At 38.7% G+C, this 13,499-nt stretch overlaps 1 protein-coding gene and 1 long non-coding RNA gene across 2 annotated transcripts in view; both read left to right on the forward strand.

The window, feature by feature from the left end:
• nompA (no mechanoreceptor potential A) overlaps positions 1–13,499 on the forward strand; it is a 76,528-nt gene that overhangs the window by 21,899 nt on the left and 41,130 nt on the right. Inside the window, exons 15-22 of the mRNA XM_074097646.1 lie at positions 60–220; positions 305–483; positions 553–692; positions 1,956–2,192; positions 5,777–5,927; positions 9,389–9,652; positions 10,091–10,266; positions 11,199–11,336. Coding sequence (XP_073953747.1) covers positions 60–220; positions 305–483; positions 553–692; positions 1,956–2,192; positions 5,777–5,927; positions 9,389–9,652; positions 10,091–10,266; positions 11,199–11,336 — 1,446 coding nt within the window. The remainder of the gene's footprint in view (positions 1–59; positions 221–304; positions 484–552; positions 693–1,955; positions 2,193–5,776; positions 5,928–9,388; positions 9,653–10,090; positions 10,267–11,198; positions 11,337–13,499) is intronic.
• Positions 11,988–12,494, forward strand: LOC141435101 (uncharacterized). The gene is made up of 2 exons (XR_012452114.1): positions 11,988–12,062; positions 12,345–12,494. It is a non-coding gene; the product is annotated as an uncharacterized lncRNA (long non-coding RNA).

The raw sequence follows: 13,499 nt of genomic DNA on the forward strand, positions 1-13,499 counted from the left end.
TTGAATTTGTTTTAGTCAATAAAAATCAGGATATTATATGTATGTGACGTTGTCTTCAGGGATGTGCCTTATGGTAGTGAGCCTCGTGACAACTGCGAGCTTAGCGACCGCGACACGAGGGAACTGGATGCTGCAAATCCAGCACATTTCGATAACACTGCTAATGAGTACGACTTTTACGAAAGAGCTCTTGGACGTATGGCCGACGATTGCTTAGACGGTGAGTTCGGTTCACCAACAAAGGGACAGCTGCAGAATTCCTTGATAAAATGAAATCGTTACAACAAATTAATTATTGTTTCAGTATCACAAGTGTGTAATGAAGATGGCATGGAATTCACCCTACGATTGCCAGAAGGTTTCTTCGGTCGAATGTATACCTACGGTTTCTATGATCGTTGCTTCTTCAGGGGTAATGGTGGGGTATCAAATGTGTTGAGGATCACTGGAGCGCACGGATATCCTGAATGTGGTACCCAACGTGTAAGTAACTCCATACTTTAAAGTAATTTTTATACTTTTCCGTGGTATTTGGTAAGTTTTGTGTTGTAGTATGGCGATACGATGACGAATATTGTGGTGGTGCAATTCAGCGATAACGTGCAGACGTCACGGGATAAACGTTTCAATCTGACATGCCTATTTCGTGGACCAGCTGAAGCAGTTGTGACTTCCAACTACATTGGAGCCGGGTGAGACTATACTTCGAATAATCTCTATGAGAAGACATGGCATTCCAGCATTCTGATTTTAAAAGGAATGGTTTAAGAGTAGATGCTACAGGCTTACTAACAGAGGAATAGAAATGTCACGTGGGATAAAATTTAGCTAAAAAGCCATGTATTTTCAGTCTCTAACGAAGCGATGCTCGATTTTATAGTTCGGAAAATAGGGTAGGTAGGTATTACTAATGTGCCTTAAAAATTATGAGTACTAGTGAGTAGGTATCTAGTGAGTAGTGAGAAACTTCGTAGATTTCATGAAAAAGAAAAAAAGTCAGCAAAGTTGAAATTGATTCACAAAGGAAATACAAACAATGACATTACTATTCTTCATGTTAGTTTATAACTTTAACGTATCGGGCCAAGATAATGTTGTGCGAACGTTTGGTAATGTTTTGTAAACTAAAGCACTACTCGGGCGCCAACGTCTTGATTGGCATGCCATGTTTTCAAATAGACATGGATTTCTATTGTGGATTTAACTGTTAACAGCGTGACTTTAAGTTAACGCTTATAGTTAGTTTCCAGGAATGGTTACATGCGTTAGGTAAATGTCTAACTGTAATGTTTAAAAAGTTACTTGGTTGCCGTGTTATGTTTTGATTTTAAAATAACGGTGTACTGGCTATATATTTTGGGGTTTGAAGTTTTTGAAGCATTTCTGTACTTTGTTTCTGCTTTTTTGTGTGTTACCTATCACTGCGTTTGTAGTGAGGAGAAATATTTGTTTTAGTTTTGACGAAATCTGATTGTTTTACGGCTTTATTTAGGACTGGCGGTTTTTTATTTGAGTGCTGTTATTTCACTAACAGCTACTAACCAATGACTTTGAACGAGTTCCTTTTAAAACAGGCCCTAATGCAAAGTTCGAACTTCGTCTCTTGCCGACTGCCGTCCCGCTGTCTCTTATATTATTTAATACGAGAGTGAGTGGGACGGTACGATACGAACTTCGATTTTCGAATTTCGCAGTAGCCCCGCTGCTCCCAGTGACCCAAAATACACATCCAGAATACGATTCTTAACTGTCAACGACCAAAAGGTTGAGCGTGTTCAGATACCTATTTTGAGAATTTCTCCGCTCCGACACCTACCTTTTTACGGCAATTGTAAACGGAATTAATCTAAATCTATTAAGCGTTCTGAGTGAATTCATTCAAAGTCAGCGTGTATTTTTTTTAGAAAAATCAGCTTAATGTCTAACAGTAGTTTTGGGTACGATCTCATTGACAGGTCGGGCAGCCCTATACCAATCGAGTATCTCCCGGAGGAAAGCTCTCTCAATTCGAAGGTTCGGTTGATGATCTTGTACCAAGGCCGGCCGACCACTACCATCGCTGTTGGTGATCCTCTGACCTTCAGGCTGGAAGCACAGGACGGGTATAACTACGCGACAGATATCTTTGCTACAAACGTCGTCGCACGAGACCCGTACTCAGGTCGCTCCGTGCAGTTAATAGATAGAGTTGGGTAAGTCAAAATAGCTTTATTCAATTGAGGCTATAACAAGCACTTATGAATGTCAAAAATTCTACTTCGGAAAAACCTCTTTTGTTAACCGACTTCAAAAAAGGAGGTTATCAATTCGGCTGTATTTTTTTATGTTTGTTATCTCAGAACTCCATCATTTATGAACCGATTTGAAATTTTTTTTTGCTTTCGTCTAGGAATGTCTTTAATTAGGTCCCATAAGCATCAAATCAGGATCTGATGATTGGATCTTAAGGAAATCGAGGGAACTCTTCAAATGTTGTAGGGACACCTATAGTAAATAGGATATATTTAGTAGTAACTCGTACATTTGCTCTTGAAAATCATCATTTGGTGAAGTGGAACTGCTGATGAAGACCCTAGTTGACCATCGGAGTTACTACTCAATAACAAGTATTTCACGGGTTGAATTTTAATTACTTTGACACACTTTGCTAAGCAATTCATGCTCCTCATAATGCATATGGTAAAACGGGTGGTGAAGCACCAGTACCTACCACTACCATGAGTTTACAGTGACCGTACTCGATAGCGACGGCGTTAATTATTTGTATGGAGAATTGTACAGCGCCTCTACAAATAATTTACGCCGTCGCCATCGAGTACGGTCACTGTAAACTCATGGTAGTGGTAAAAGGACTCCTCAATAATGACGTCTCTGCATCGGAAAAAGCAATCTTTCGTAAAAGCAGTTGATATTTAACTATTGTAATCTTAGATTACATACACTATAAGCGTGAAAAAAAAATATAACAAAAAATTGAACCGACTGCAAAAAACCATGAAAATAATTTTCTACCAGTCTGAAGTCGGTCGGTGCCTCAGCACGAACCAGCAGGAGTGATTGAAGCCCAATATAAATAACGTGCGTAGGTGAGGTAGATGACTCTAGATCCACTCCTGCTGGCTTGCTCGGTTCAATTTATTGTTATTTTTTTGTAGAATCCGGCAAGACTCAACAAAGTATTTTTTATACAGATTTACAATGTTGTCCAATGATTTACTTACTTACATTAAAAGTATTTCGCACAAGTACATTTTTTAAGTTTACGTTACTAAAAATATAACGAGCATAGTAGGTACAGTGCAAAACATCTATAAATATCTCTATGTACATGCGCATTTTATTTACATTGTGATTATTTTAAATGGCGCACCGAAGACGTCATTGAAAACAACTTTATTTATGTTTGTACGAGTAGGTACTTGCGTTCAATAGTAACTTTAATTTCGCTACGAACTAAATCAATAAGTAAATGTGTGTAGTAGATGCTATCGTAGAGTAGATGGTAGTAGCAAAATATTGATGAAGTCTTTTGCTAACTATATTATTTACCATAACAAACAATACAAGTCTCGTTTTTGAACGCTGTTATACTTTTTGCGATTTAATTATTAACAACCGAGGTGAGTGATATCCTTAATAATTAAGGATAATAATTATCCTTATAAGTAATTAATTTTAATTATAAACAAAAACAGGACGTGGCGTCTCATTTCAGCGCTTAAAGACACTGAAACAATGGTGTTTACTTCACCGTGATGAATACACAATATTGTGTAGACTTAAGTACGCCTAAATACTCGTACCATGCAGTAAGCAGCTATTGTTGGCACCTGCGATAACAGAAAATATTTAAAAATAATAATATTGGTATTTTACACCTATCATAAAATACGTGATTCGATTGGAATATATTAATGATATGTTTCATTTATGTGTGTCACTACAAACGTTAACAAGTACTACGGTACCTACGAAATGTTTTTCTTGTGCCATAAAATCAGTATTCTATGGCTGCAAGAAGCATAAAAATAACTAAGAACCGAATTATTAGAGATAATACAAATGTACCTACGCATTTTAAGGTTCCATAATTTTTCTGTTACGCAAAGGGAAAATAAAAGTTTCATTAGAATTGCGTTGAGAGGCGCTCTGAATAATAGAGCATGATAAATACCCCGCTAGAGAGGGCAGCATGCGTACCTTCATCTGGATTTTTAGCATATTTCCTTAGATTCTCCATCGTAATTTTTATGAGTTTTTAAATTCAACCCCACCCATTCATTCAGCTTTGTTTTTACCCGACTGCGAAGAAGGAGGATTATGTGTTTTACGCGTATGTATGTATGTCTATTCCTATGTCCTCTCGTAACTACTCAACGGCTGAACCAATTTTGATAAATGATGCGTCATTGGATTCGTCTTGATGACGCGAGTGACACTGGGTACTTGAAGTTCTTGAAAAATCAAAATGGCGGATTTTTGGCGTTAAATTGTAAGTTTTCAAAAAATGTTTTTTATTTAAATCTATCGAGTAGGGTATCAAATGATAGGTAATAATAAGCCTATTCTAAATATATATGGCTTGTAATAGTTTTAATCTACCATTTTCACACAACTATTAAAAAAGTGTGAAATAAAACAATAAATAAAAAAATCAAAAACCCGACTGCGTAGTGGGCTAGAACTTTGTTAAGTAGCTAACTTAATGTTCAACAGTCGAGACCCATTTAAATCGTGACGCTCAAAAATTCTTACCTAATGGGTACTGTTGGTTCTTCTAGCCCACTAGACTTGTTTTCTTCTTTTTAGTATTTTTAAGGCAGTCGGGTTTTTTATTTTTTTTATTTATTGTTTTTGAGTAGTAACTCCGATGGTCAACTGTGGTCTTCATCATCAGTTCCACTTCACCAAATGATGACTTTCAAGAGCAAATGCACGAGTTACTACTAAATATATCCAATTTACTATAGGCGTCCCTACAATATTTGAAGAGTTCCCTCGATTTCCTTAAGTTCTAATCATCAGATCCTGATTTGGTGCTTATGGGACCTAATTGAAGTCATTCCTAGACGAACGCAAAAAAAAATCAAATCGGTTCATAAATGACGGAGTTCTGAGGTAACAACAAAAAAAATCCGAATTTATAACCTCCTCCTTTTTTGAAGTCGGTTAAAAAGTATGAGACTGTGCCCACTAGCACGTTTCCTAACCAGCCGTCGCCGTCGCGTGTCATATATTATGCGCGTGATTCATCATGTTCATGGTATGATCACTTCACCAAATTATGACTTTTCAAGAGCAAATGCACGAGTTACTACTGTAATATGTCCAATTACTATAGGTAGGCCCTAACAATATTTAAAGATTTTCCCGTCGTCAATAAGATTTCCTTAAGATCTAAATCATCAGATCCTGATTTAGGTGCTTATGGGACCTAATTGAAAGTCATTCTCTAGTCACGAAGGAAAAAAAAATCAAATCGGTTCATAAATGGAAGTTCTGAGGTACATTTTCAAAAAAAAATATTTTTTAAATTTACATCTTCCCCTTTTTGTATGAGACTGTTTAAAAAAGTATGCACATTTCGCTGCCCGACTAGCCGTTTCCGCCGTCGCCGCGTGTCATATATATTATGCGCGTGATATTTCGTTCCTGAAATGTTCCTATTACGGTTATGGTATGATAGGCGTAGTGGGTAGAGACCTTTAAATGGCAGAGCGTGTGTGATGACTTTTATATACGGCGGTGGCTTTCAAAGAGTAAGTTGTTGTTTCAGGTGTCCAGTTGATCCCGACGTGTTCCCTGAACTGGACAAGGGCCGCAGCGGGGACTCGCTTGAGGCCCGCTTCAACGCGTTCAAGATCCCGGAGTCCAACTTCTTGGTGTTCGAAGCCACTGTCAGGACTTGCCGCGATGGCTGTCAGCCAGTACGTATAGATGCAGTATGCGGCTAGCGTGCGGTTTTAAGCTTTGGTTTTCTAGGACAAGCGGTGCCGTCATTATAGAGACCGTAATAAGCGGTGAATGACGTCACTAGAACGTTGTCTTTGAAACAAAATGGCGCGGTTTGAGTGGCGGTAATTGACACCGCTCTCTAGGAGGTGGAGGAGGAGCGGTATCAATTACGGCCGCTATATGACGGCACCGCTGATCCTAGGAAACTAAAGCTTTAGCGCGTCGTCTCTTTCTCAAGCCATACTTTGAAGAGGGACGGTGGGCCGAGGCCGCAGCCACATGAAATCGCTTGACGCTCGTTTCCAGTGTCAAATCTAGTCAGGTGACATATAGCGATAAAGCTGAAAATGTTGAGCTTTATCGCTGGAAAAAAAACCTCTCCAATTTCGTAAAAACACCGTTTTTTTTTTCATTCACTTCCATTTTTTATTTGTATGAGATTAAGAAATCAGCTTCCAAGGCCAAGATCAATAATCCAAGAAGCCATCTTGTCGCTGCTGCTCGACGCGGCGACTTGACGCTACTTTTTTGAGTCGCGGGAAATTCAAAATCACCTTCAAAGTGGGGTCACGTGATCAGATTTATCGCTGCAACCGAGCGACGAGCGACTGCATGTGGGGGCACCTTGGAACCGCGTGGTTAATGACCTATTTACATTATACAACTTTCTTGCATATTCCATACAATAAAATTGAGGCAAAAAAAATGTTCAAATCTAAAGTGATGTTCTTGAATATACTTAGAAAGCAACTTGCATTCAGTACGTTGGTATAGGCGTAAACAGTAGGTCAACAGTTAATTGAATGCAAGCATTGCCGACCATGCTGATCTGATGATGGAACCGGAACGAAGGTGGCCACAGGGCCTCAGTAATGAAACGACATAGCGCCGTCGAGTTTGGGCTCGTTTAATTTGGCTCTACAAGTACCTACTCTGGACTTGAATGATACCCAGGGTCTTGATAAACCATGTTGCGATGAACTACCCAATCTCATGGCATTGCAGGCACCTAATAGATGGTGTACATAGGTGCCTCAAGCTTATAAAATGATATGTATTTTACATTTTGAAAGTAGATATGTATTTATATACGCCTCTAGAAGTTACGTATTTACGCACGCTTTCTTAAAATAATGAATTAGCAACCACAAAAGCGGTTATCATGAACCTAAAAAATATTCTTACAACATAGGTACATAATAATATATGCCAATGTTACTTAAATTTATTTTTTCCTTTTTAGTTCAGTTCAGTTTACCATTCACATCGAACGTTCAATGCCTATTGAATAAAAATCTACGTCACATATCGTACAACTAGAAAGTTTAGACTTGGCAAGACTTATAAGTACAAGAAACAAAAAATATCAAAAGGTTCACGGCGGTATATTTAAGAAACTCTTTTCAAATAAATGATAAAAGCGACATATTATGGACAGTAAAACAAAAAATATCTCCATGTTCTCCCACAGCTATAATTTTGAAAAAAATACATATTATAGCTCATTTGTGAGGGTATCACTGGTGAAAAAATTAGAGCGGTCTCTAAAGTGGAAGTAAATAATAAAAAAATATGAAATCTTCAGTCAGCATTTTTTTTATTTTTTTCTATGACAATGAAAATGTTATTCATGTCAAATAATCATCTGTAGTGAATGACCCATCAGGAGACCCAATATTTGTGATGCACGCTAAGATAGGTTGAAAAAAAAAGATATTGAAGAAAAATCATATTTTATTTTCTTTTTTCTTTTATACAAAAAACTATTAAGTTTGGAGGGCTGAAATTGTGACAATTTATTACTAATCCATAAAAATTACGAGCCCAAACTCGATGGGGGCAGAATCAATTAGCTTATCCTGGCACGGCCTTTGTTCGTGACATTTCCAGATAGTTAGTCTTACATCAAGGAATCTACTCGGTTCATCTCAGCTGTCAAAATTATTCTGTGCGGATCTATCTTAAATTGTCATACAGATTTAAGTAGAGATTCTATTGAAAGGCAAACAGGAAAATATGCTAATACTCTTATTCCTGTCCTAGATTTTTGTAAAGCATTATATTTTTAACGATTCGACGTTTGCGATTGGTAAACAGCCTGAATTACGTCAATGGATATAAGGCGGTAGTGATATTGTCTACATTGAGGCCCATATCGGGCCACGTTCAGTCACGGGATTTTATCGGAAGATACTTTACGAAAGGTTATCTGTGCTGTGATGCTAAAATGACTGCAAATAATAAAGGATTATGCTAAAGTACCTATTTCTGGAACTCACAAAGACTTCTGAAAGACTTTTGGAAAAAAACGTATTTTTTTCTGCTACATAGGTACAAAGGAGTAGGGCTGGTGGACAAAAACGTTACTAAATGGGTTATACTTTGTCTTATCTTTTCTTTAATTATTTGCTACTGGAAGTAGACGTCTGCAGACGTCATGCAGATGATGCATCATGATCACTGATCACGAGTAGGCTGAAAATTTGATGGGAGGGGATTATTTGAATGTTTGTGTAGACCGTGCTCGATCTACCCTCAATCTTGCGCGTGGACTGTAAGTAGGTACACCACAAAATATGGGGAGTTCATTAAAGTTAATCACGGTCTACATCCAAAACTCTATAATGTAGGTACTCGTCGGTAACTAATACGGTATTTAACAACTGTTGAATTAACCATGTCCTGTATATTAAAAAATCAAATTGCTTGAAAGTTGTATTTATAGCGACTTTTTGAAAAATCTATATATCTGTCTCTTTCTAAAGCGCTTTTCTCTATGCATTAAGCATGGTATTAAACAATTTTGTTCTGTTCGATAAAATGCATTGTCAAGCTTTAATTTATAAAATGATTAAAAAATATAGTCAAATACCGTACCTATTAACCGGGAATCACTAAAAACTAATAAGGAGTAGGTTAGGTCTCTGAATAATTAGTAGGTACTTCCCATTAAAGCTTGTTAAAAAGATTCCCCATGATGAATACTTAGTACGCTGTGGTAAAAATGTTAGTTATGAAGATGTTACTTACTTAACAGAGGTAGCATTACTCACTACACTGTCAACGTACATTACCTACTATACCTGTCACCCTGTCACCCAGGCTATCGCACTAACATGCAACATTCGCATGATTGATATAACTTTCTTCTGAATGATCATCGCGTGACTGCCTGCTGACTTAAGAGCGGACTCCCTCAAGAGCGGATCCAGGGGGGGGGGGGGGGGGGGGTCATGGGAGTTATTTACAATACGTAATTTACAATAAGTAAAAAAAATATAGATTTTGACCATGCCCCCCCTTGGCTATAAAGTTGGACCCGCATCCGCCCTTATAACCCCTACCCATTCATCCTATTCGGATCCACATGTAGCCTGTAATTATACAAAAAAATCATCAAAGTCTGGGGTTTTCATTACCCTCTGTTTTCCAGGCTTACTGTCCGAGCCATACCGGAAGATCGGAGCCTTCGTTCGGACGTCGGAGACGAGATGTGAACGGGACCCTGGTGATCACGAATGACACAGCTGAAGCGGAGCCAAATGATGTCACAATCAAGACTAATGACGACAAGACAGAGAAATCTGAGAACTCGAATGGAGAAGCTGTGTACAAAGTGTCGTTCGAGGATGCGAGCGTCGATAAATATCTAAAAGAAGAAGTTGAAACTCCGAGTCACGTCAGAAAGATGATAGAGGTAAGAGAAATAGCCTACTTACCTATGAATTCGCCATATCGAAATGTTTCTAACAGTAGCCACAATAAGTAACAAACAAAGTGGGTATTACTCGTAACTAGCTCTATCCACAGGGTCTGTAGGCCTCACTACGCCTTTGACCCCTATCATCCATGGCGAGTACTGCCTTTTCGCAACGTAACGTTTGGCAACCTGTTTCATTTCGCAACTTTTCATTTCGCAAACTCTAAAACTGTAAATATTTCAGGATTTATTTCAGGGCCATCGTGTAGAACCCTTTAGGTTAGGTTAGGTTAGTTTTATAAAAATCCTGAAATATTTACAGTTTCAGAAATATTAAACAGTTGGTAAATGAAAAGTTGCGAAATGAAACAGGTTGCCAAACGTTATTCGCTGAAACATTAGTAAACCCATCCATGGTTATACTTTCTTCCCCAGGTATTCGATAACCGGAATGAGCTTCTAGAAGAGAACGGTCCGGCGGATTCTTCACCAGTGGTGTCGGCGGTGGGCGTGTGTGTGTCGCCTTACCACTACCGCGCTTTACTAGTGGCTCTATGTGTGCTGCTATCCTTGCTTCTGGCTATGATGTTGGCAGCGCTTTATATTTACAGGTAGGCGTAATTTGTAGAACCCTAAATCTATTTGTGCAAGTCAAATTTTGGCAAGATATTTAGCTAAAGAAGAAGTAACCTAGATAGGCAATAGTTAGTGAGTTAAAAGTAGAGTTCCTCTTTTAACATCTGTATATCTATCTACCTACCTATATTACCCGTGTGGGTCGGGTTAGAATTACACCTCTCCATTACTTCCGTGGATGTCGTAAGAGGCGACTGAGGATATAGATTAAGGTATCCGTAGGCGACAGGCTAGCAATCTAATCTAAAAGTAGCTCCGAAGCGGTAACGTTTCGTGTGCTCTGCCTACCCCATTTGGGAATACAGGCGTGATGTTTGTGTGTTGTGTGTGTGTACCTATATTATATTGAATCCATATTTCCCTTAGTCACGTCATAACTGGATGCTGTTATGCGATAGTGTGTTAACCCTCATTAATTCTGCAATACAATGTCAACAGTAAAAAATATTTTCTAAGGGTTGACATTGTATTGCAGAATTAATGAGGGTTAACACACTATTCCATAACAGCATCCAACTAGGGAACGACTTATCCGATTTAATTTTAAATTTTCTAATACTTTGTAGAAGGTTCCGCAGAAAATTGGAAAATTTAAGAAACTTAACAACTAGGTACAGTCGATTTCAAAAACTTGTGAGTAAAAATTTGATTTAAAATATCTCAACACGACCCTATTGTTAACTGTGCAGAAGCGTGTTCAGATGTTTTTGCTCACAATTTTTGCTCACCTTTTAATACCTATTTTGAATCTACATCTAGAGTGGTGCATAATTCATCCATCATAATTGTTATTTTGTGTTTTAGTCATGCACTCTATTTTATTTTATACCGGGGGAGGGGGGGGGGACAAGTGCACCCCTCGCACACCTCCTGGCACTATGACCTCAGTACTATTGTCCCCCAACAGACGTTACTGGCGCGTGCTACGCAAGAATATCCAAGCCTCCAGCGCGGCGCCTGCGCTGCGGCCGGTGACCCCGGGCCCGCGGCCCACCAGACCCTCGCTTTTCTCCGCCTCGCACTTGCATAAACCTTTCTCGCTGAGGTAAGGAGAGAGGTTAAAAGTGAAGTAAGATAAGATAGAATAGAAGCTGCAGTTGCAAGTAGGTAGGTGCTACGAGTACGAACAAAGAAAAGTGGAAAAGGCGCCTGTATCTACTTTTCATAGTCATAGTAGTTTTCAAAAATGATAAAGAAATGTTTTAACAATTTTTATCCCGAAACATTGCATAGTTCCCGTGGGATAACGTTATCGGATTAACGAATTCTGTGCGGACGGAGTCGCGGGCAGGGCAACAGCAAGTTTTAGACTATAGCTCTTGCCATTTGGTGTCATTTTTGCCAGTGTGGAGCAAAAGACAGTTTTAAAACACGTCGTGCGTCGTTCAGTAAAAAGCGAAACATGACTGTCTATGGTTCAAGCATTGTCAAGTTGATATATCTAAGTGGTCAGATAGTTAACGATTACAGTTCATGGAGGAATTAGATCAAACCTAAGCAATGGCGCCTGTATTAAACACAGAAAGCAACAAAACATCTATCACCACAACCACATTGCACTGGTTAGGGGAGGGGGCCAAAGCGAGCATACTGCTCAAAGCGAGCACTAGCGCTCATCTTGAAAATATAAGGACAATGGCGGTGTGACTGCGTGGCGATATCCGCCCCGCCCCGGTCCACCTGCCGCAGTTGCCCACACCGCCTGTTAGCGACCGTGCGCGTGTAGTGTCAAAAATTACGATTTGATCAGTCCAGATATGAAAAATACGAGGTATGTATCGAGTGTTTTGCGGATTTGTGAGGACGTTGTTGAAAAACGTTAATTGTAATATGTATTGACAGTTATTTAGCTTTGTTTTGGTAAAATGTTCTTGAATGTGCGCGAATATTTGAAGTTTAGGTTCGAGTACAATGTGGATTTGGTCGAAAAGGCAAAGCGGGCAGGGCAAAGTGAGCATATGCCCACATACCGTTAGGCATATTAAAGCGATTTATTTGTTTTTGTGTTATTTAAACGCTTAGCTTGCTTGTTTTCATTGCTTAATTGTTTTAGATGGTCAATAATTACAAAAGAAAAACTGAATAAGGTGCTTGGGATGAAGAGTCAATGTCAAAAGCAATGGCGGAAAGCAATGTTTTGGAAGAAGTACCATTTTTTGTTAAATTAGTTATGTTTTGACTCTGATTAAAGTCTACATCAAATCACTGGAGTTTTATTGACGTGATCGACGTATTTTTTGTCCTTATCTCCAAATAAATATTTTATAGTCATTGCATGAATGAAGGGTGCTCATTTTGCCCCCTTTGTGCTCGCTTTGCCCAAAAGCAGTGCTCGCTTTAGGCTCCGCCTCGGGCAAAGCGAGCAAAAGTAAAGTTTTCGTAATTTGTTATTTTTATTAGTTTTTCTAAACTTTGTAGAATATTGAAGTATGTATAATTAAACTACGATAAATTCAGCTTTAAATAGCATTTAAAGTTAAGTGATACTGATATTTTCTTCATACTTTTTTCTCAGTTCCTCTAATGGTGCTCACTTGGGCCCCTCCCCTACTGGTTGTGGTTCGTTAGTCTAACAACTAGTAGCATGGTGTACGGTTGTGTCACTCTGAAGATGAGCTCTGGTTGAGTTCGAAACGCGTCAGTGTAGTGTGGTGGTGGTGATGAATGGGTTTGTGTGTGTTCTTACAGTGTGGAGGTGGAGGAACTGCATGAACTCGCATATTTTGCATAAGCTTAGCTATCGTAAGGTCGCGGGTGAGCAAGGAAATTGTTTTAGTTCAGTTCAATAATGGTAGGAACTTATTCCGATGGAAATAGGTAGGTACTTGTATTATACTTATTATGATTTATGACAGATAAGAACAATTTCTCGCAGCATCTGGAGCAATGTGGGTACAATGTCGATTAAAGGCATTCCGAATTAAACTTATTCCGATGGAAATAGGTAGGTACTTGTATTATACTTATTATGATTTATGACAGATAAGAACAATTTCTCGCAGCATCTGGAGCAATTTGGGTACAATGTCGATTAAAGGTGGTGCTTACTTACTGTTATAAGTGACCCCCTGGCTCAATTTAAACTCTAGTAAATAGGAAGAATAAACAGTGAGTAGGTAGGTGTATTCCTAGTTTCGTGTCTGGATTGGTTTGGTGTAGACTTCACATTGTGAAGTGTGCATTTAAAGGTGGGTTTGTATAACTATGT

The sequence above is a fragment of the Choristoneura fumiferana genome, chromosome 14, assembly GCF_025370935.1.
Source record: "Choristoneura fumiferana chromosome 14, NRCan_CFum_1, whole genome shotgun sequence".
Lineage (NCBI taxonomy): Eukaryota > Metazoa > Arthropoda > Insecta > Lepidoptera > Tortricidae > Choristoneura > Choristoneura fumiferana.